We start from the raw sequence: 6,195 nt of genomic DNA, 5'->3' as shown, positions 1-6,195 counted from the left end.
GAGGTGGATGGAGCCCACCCCAGGATTCTCAGTATCCAGGTAAATCCTGGCTCTATTCAGAATCCAGGCCTAGGGTTGTTTGGCCTTGCAACCCTCCACCCGAGACCCATTGCAATGAACAGTTTAGCAACTGCCTCGGATGACCAACCTTCTTTTATCCCATCACGACCCTTGCTTGCCCCTGGACTGAGAAATGACCAGCGTTTGAATCTTCTTGGCCAAGGTGGTCTCCAAATTGCCACCTGGAATATATTGACATAAAATTTTCCGGAGCTAAGACGCTTCTGACGATGGAACTGAAGAGATTCCGCATCTCTATTGCTGCAATAACAGAAACCCACCTAGTAGGGAATGGAAATGACCCCAGAGGTGAGGGATACCACCTTGTCTGGTCTGGCCAGACAACCACCAGAAGAAATAGAGTCGGTCTAGCTCTTTATGACAAATACAAGAAGTGTATGCTGTCAATAACTCCCGTCTCGGATAGAATCACTAATTTTCGACTCAATCACGAGCAAGGAAAAATGACGGTCCTTGTTTGTTATGCCCCAACAAACGAAGCTGACATCGAAACAAAGGACACTTTCTACTCTGCCTTGACGAATGAATTATGTAAGATATCCCCGCACGATATTTTAATTCTCCTGGGTGATCTTAATGCAACTGTGAGCGACAACCAAACTTATGATGACAAGTCATTGGACCAGTTACTCCGGATTCCCTAAATGACAATGGTCTAAAGCTTCTACAACTCTGCAGCAAGCATAATCTTGTGATTACGAATACGATGTTTGCAAGGAAGGACATTCAAAAATATACGTGGTACAGCAACGACAGCCATACCAAAAAAAATTATCGACTACATCATCGTGTCACAGAGATGGAGGTCTTCGATCAGTAACTGCAGGACGTATAGGGCAGGCGAGACTGGCAATACTGACCATCACCTCACCGTCACTAACATGCGACTAAGGCTCAAAGCCCATCGCTCAGAACCAAGACCAGTCAAGATCGATGTCTCTCGCCTCTGTGATCAGAAGATACGGTCGAAATATGCTATTGATGTCTCAAACCACTTCGACGCACTCCTGCCATTTGAAAGTTGTGAAAACGCAAGGCTCTCGTTCAAAAATAATGTCTTGGAATCAGCGACAGCAAATGTTGGACGGAAAAAGCGTGCTAATAAACCGTGGATTCAGTCGGATACGCTTGACCTCATAGAGCAGAGACGCAAGGTGAGGTTACTTAATGACATGCCAACCTATCGAAGCCTTAATGGTGTCATGCAAAAAACTGATATAGCGAGACAAGAAGCTGTTTGTGGAAAGGAAGGCATGTGAGCTAGAGGGTGCAGCTAAGAAAGGTGACGTTGGTAGTCTCTATAAGCATCTCTGTGATCTAGCCGGCGACATAGCCCCCTCGGTTGCGTCTGTTGTCTCTGTGGATGGCAAGCCGCTCAGTGACGAAGCTGCCCAGGTCAGTCGATTGAAAGACCACTTCTCGGGCCCCCTCAACGCCAAAGCCGTAGCTCAGACTGATCAGGAACTCATCAACCTAGCCACAGCACTCAGGAACTGCTGACAAGTGACACAGAAACTCCTTTCACGTCATCAGAAGTCTACACAGCAGTAAAACGTTTGTAAAACAACAAAGCGGCAGGCGTATGTGGAACATCTGCTGAGCTCCTGAAGTATGCCAGACCGGCGATGCTACTTTGGCTCCATAAGCTGTTTTCTCTGGTTCGGCGCACAGAATGGATCCCGAAGGACTGGCGAGCTGGTATAATCCTGCCCTTATGGAAGAGAAAGGGGAGCAAGAGCATCTGTTCGAACTACAGAGGCATATCGCTACTTTCAGAGCCTGGAAAGCTCTTTGCTATGACCCTCCTGGATAGATGCACGAGTATTATCAAAAGCAAGAGGAGAGTCCAGCAGGCGGGGCTGATGCCTGGGAGATCCACTGTCGACCATATTTTTACCATGTACCAATTGATTGAGAAGACGAAGGAATTCAGGAGGAAAGCATATGTAGCCTTTGTGGACTTCAAGGCTGCGTTTGACTCGGTGGATCGCAACTCGTTCTGGCTGATACTTCGATCAACTGGTCTACCGGACAAATACTGCAAGTTGTTTGAAAAGCTTTACGAAGAGACCGTGGGTTGCGTCCAAGTCAACGGCAAACGGAGCACGACATTCGGCATCAAAACCGGTGTACGACAAGGGTGTACCGCCACCCCGAAACTGTTTAATTGCGTGACAGACCATGTCATGACACGAACAGCAAATCTCCTGCCCTTTGATCTGCAGTTTGGAGATCGCGTTCTGGCGGATGCTGACTTCCCAGGTGATCTTGGTCTCGTTGCTGAGACCATTTGACTGACTCTCTGGAAGTCCTGGAGGAAGAGGTAGTAAAAAGGGGCTGAAAATAAACTGGCTTAAGACGAAAATAAGGGAAATTGAGCCCCAAAGCCCAGTCTTTCCCCCTGAGAAGATAACTGTTTGTTATCTCTTCCTCTACCTGTACCTCTTCCTCTATAGAGCCGTCATTAGACAAAAGGGAGCCAAGATAAGTGAAGTTCTTTACAACTTCAACAGGAGCTCCACAAACAGTTATCTTTTTTCTCTTTTGCTGATTAAGGACTTTTCATTTTTGAAACTAGATTTAGCTTAATTATAGGAAGTCGGAATTATCTTTAGAAGGAAAGAACTTTATTTTGGTATTTTAAATATATCGCATTTTGCTCATGGTAAATATTACCCGTCCCATTAATAAATGACGTTCCGTCATTAAGACTTGCTTGCCTTTGGGCTGTTCAATGTTCGCAATTTAATAATTATTTCTTCTAAATAATTATTTCATGTTTATATTTTCGCCTAATCAGGAGTGCTAAAAATTTTCTCTATTACTTTTCTTATTTTATTCTACATCCATATCTAAAATTCGTCTACCAGACTAAGATTATTCATGGTTCTAGGCTAACTACTATACTAAAGATTTTTTTTCTTTGAATTCACTTTTTACAAGGCTTTTTTTTGCTCTTTATATGGCACACTACTTTCTATCTACGTTACATTAATTGAATAGCTCGACAACGATACACATAACTTTATCTAGTCATCTAATACTACATACAAAAACGATTTAAAATACACAATATTGGGTTTACCATATTCACTGATAACATAAAAACACTTTCACTGGGGATATTTTGCTACGCAAAGTTAATGATGGAATATTGGGATATTTGAGTTGTCGAAGTTATTAAGAAGTAACATATGTAAATTCACATCTATTTCATTACCTTCGAGTCTTTCTAGCGTACTCAATCCTTCTGTTGTAAATTATTTTCCTTCACTCTTTTCGTCTTGGCAAAATTTTTGAAGCACTTACGTTATGGTTTCTTCATGGGACAGTTCAAGCACGATTGTGTTCACACGACAGGCTTTCTCTAATTTTCAACTGGGAAATGATGCTTCCAACTACAGGTGTGGGAATATGTCATCAGAGTTCATTCTCACCTGGGTGCCTTATCTTTTGGGATATTTTGAGGCACATAGAGAATGTATTCTCGTATAAAATTGTTCTTTTGTGATGATTCCTAGGTTAATCACGTTACTCATAGGTTAATCCTAGGTTAACAACCTTTGCGGTGATTCCTAGGTTAATCACGAGGGAACTGAAGTTTTGGATTTGGACGGGTTGACATCGAACAATAGTGACTCCTTTAAAATATTGTCTTTAACTTGTGGGAGGGGCATATTGTCCTTGGCTTGATCACTGGGGTTAAATTTGGTTTCCAGGTCCTTTTTTCAGAAATTATCTCGTACATTTATGGCATAACAGAGATATGAACTTTCCACCCAGAGGGGATAGGATGGATTCTGAGAGATGGTTGAAAGGGATTGAAAGGGATCCGACGCGTGAATCTGCGTTGTATAAATAATTTTCGGGATCATCAAATATCATCACTATGCAGTCAAATGGTTCTGGGGTCCATAATGATTGTCAAAGGCGATATTTATGTATTTATATCTTGTACTGATCGATGGGGTTCTCAGCATTTATGTGATTATATAGTCCGATAAAGCACTGGATACTGAGATTCAAATATAATGTTACCTGATACGAAATATGGTTTGTGGTCGAAGAAACTTTGATCAAAGGTAACTGTTGTTTTCGTAGACGAAGCTGGGATGAAAATTGCCTGGCGTGTATGGTGAGTACTCTTCGTTGGTTGAGGTACGATGAAAATAGATGCTACTAGGTTGTATCTGCACTGGGCAACTCATTGTAATGCTGGATATCCAAAGTGTCAATCCACTTCCTGTAATAAAAATATCGAGGCAGAATCACGCGTTCTTTAAAGTAAATACTTATAGTACAAATAAGTCACGTATTGATCGGGTACATGAATTTTACGCTATGAGACTGAGTTAAATAAATACACTAATATTAGTACAGAAAACTAAATTTTTATCGTGTTCAACACTTTTTCAACACTCATTTAATTTTACATCAGATTTAAAAGAATCATTTAAACAGAGTTTATGCTATATGGTTAATTTTGAGGTCTAACTTTACAACATGTTTCATGCCTGCATTGTTCACGCACGTCCGTGCTGTTTAAGAAACGCATGTTGCAGCGTCATAACCACACGGTTTTACGTAAACGACACTACAATGAGGGAAAAAGACATAGCGAGGACGAGTGGAGACCTTATACCCACTCGTTTTCTAATGTCTTCCCTATTTCTTGGCTTAGACGTTTTCATTGGGTTCCGGGTTTAACATCTGTATTTAAGCTGTTTCCCCGTGTTCTTCTCTTGGTTTTCGGCTTCTTAGTCTCAGGATTTTTCCGTAATTGAAAGTCAATAGGGTTCTTATGGCCAGGGAAGTCGCGAATACGAAACATACGGCCAATAGTATGTTCCACCAGAAATTGGTCGATTCTTTGAGTTCATTCGTGTTTCCTTCTAGTCTTGTTACTTGTTGAAACAAGGTCTCGAAGGGTTTGGGGTCCAATTTCATAAAGATCTTCCATGCATCTTGGCTAGCTAGCAATGAATTTTCATGCTTGGATATTACTCCATGTTTTACAATATCTTGGGCCACTGCGTGAAAAACGAGGATTATGATGATATTCTTAAGCATCATCTTATTTTTTGTTTCTAGAACTAATTTATCATTAATTGTGCCCATTTTTTGCAAAATTCGTTCGTTTACTGTTCTGTTATTATTATATTTTTTTCAAAGGCACTTTAACTTTTACTTAGGTTATTTCTTATTATGTAATCATTTTTTAGTATTGGCCAAAGAAAACTGATTTGTAGGCGTAAAACATAATAAATATTTTATGATTAGATAGGTTAGGAAAGTAAAGTTAGGACTCCCGAGCTTTATTCTGGTCGTGATACTCTATGACTGGTTGAGATATAACTTTAAAGCGTAGATAGTAATCGTTATACAATTTAATTTTACATTATATTTCTCGAGTAAGATACACATGAATAAACAAGCGTGCAGCACGTAATTACACTGGTATCCTATTTTATGTGTAGGCCTAAAATAATTACAATCTGCACTAAAACAAAATATTTCATATAATTAGACGCTTCTGTACTGGTAATTTCTTGTTTTGGATAATATCCATATTGGTTAGGAAATGGGTTGATTTTTCATAGGAGATCCAAGATCAAGCATGCCCACAACAAATTAAAACCTGCATGAGCTTTAAGTTCCTTCCCGGGTTTCCCACAAAATGTGGTCCAACACCACTTGTCATTTTCAGTCGACCACGAGCTTCCTACTTTGGGCCATTCTCTCTGATCAACAATGTCTTGACATCACTCGTATTATTTATTTTTCATTAATATTGACTAGATTAACTTTACTTGCACACTGTTAAATTTATTATGGTGTTAAATTTATTATATTTGAAATTTGTCTTTACATTAATTAGGGATATTTCCATCTGTCAGTTTTTTTAACCGTTCTGCCTGACTGTGTCGTTATTTTCTCCTCTGTTTCTTCCAGTTTTTCTTTTTCGATTTTTCTTGCGAAATAAGGTCGAACTTTTTGTATTGATTTTTCAAAAATTCTTGCCCTTTTAATTTCGTTTGTTTCCCGTGTGCGGCTCCTACCCTTCCTTCGTAAATTTCTACTCCTCTGGAAGTAGAAGGTTTATTTCCTAAGTTC

At 40.0% G+C, this 6,195-nt stretch overlaps 1 protein-coding gene across 1 annotated transcript; it reads left to right on the top strand.

Annotated features, from left to right (window-relative positions):
- The first annotated feature begins 290 nt into the window (after positions 1 to 290).
- LOC148938337 (protein CFDP2-like) lies at positions 291 to 725 on the top strand. Its single transcript, XM_089107857.1, has one exon. The coding sequence runs from the start codon at positions 291 to 293 to the stop codon at positions 723 to 725; it is 435 nt and encodes a 144-aa protein (XP_088963983.1).
- Positions 726 to 6,195: the final 5,470 nt, after the last annotated feature.

The sequence above is a fragment of the Artemia sp. Qi Xiang Cuo genome, unplaced genomic scaffold (genome assembly GCF_049724085.1).
Source record: "Artemia sp. Qi Xiang Cuo unplaced genomic scaffold, ASM4972408v1 HiC_scaffold_3386, whole genome shotgun sequence".
Classification (NCBI taxonomy): domain Eukaryota; kingdom Metazoa; phylum Arthropoda; class Branchiopoda; order Anostraca; family Artemiidae; genus Artemia; species Artemia sp. Qi Xiang Cuo.
The sequence above is the reverse complement of the archived record's forward strand: the minus strand, read 5'-3'. Positions and strand labels throughout refer to the sequence as shown.

Excerpts from the sequence above, each read along its gene's own strand:
- LOC148938337 (XM_089107857.1), top strand. The coding sequence starts at position 291 with ATGGAACTGAAGAGATTCCGCATCTCTATTGCTGCAATAACAGAAACC.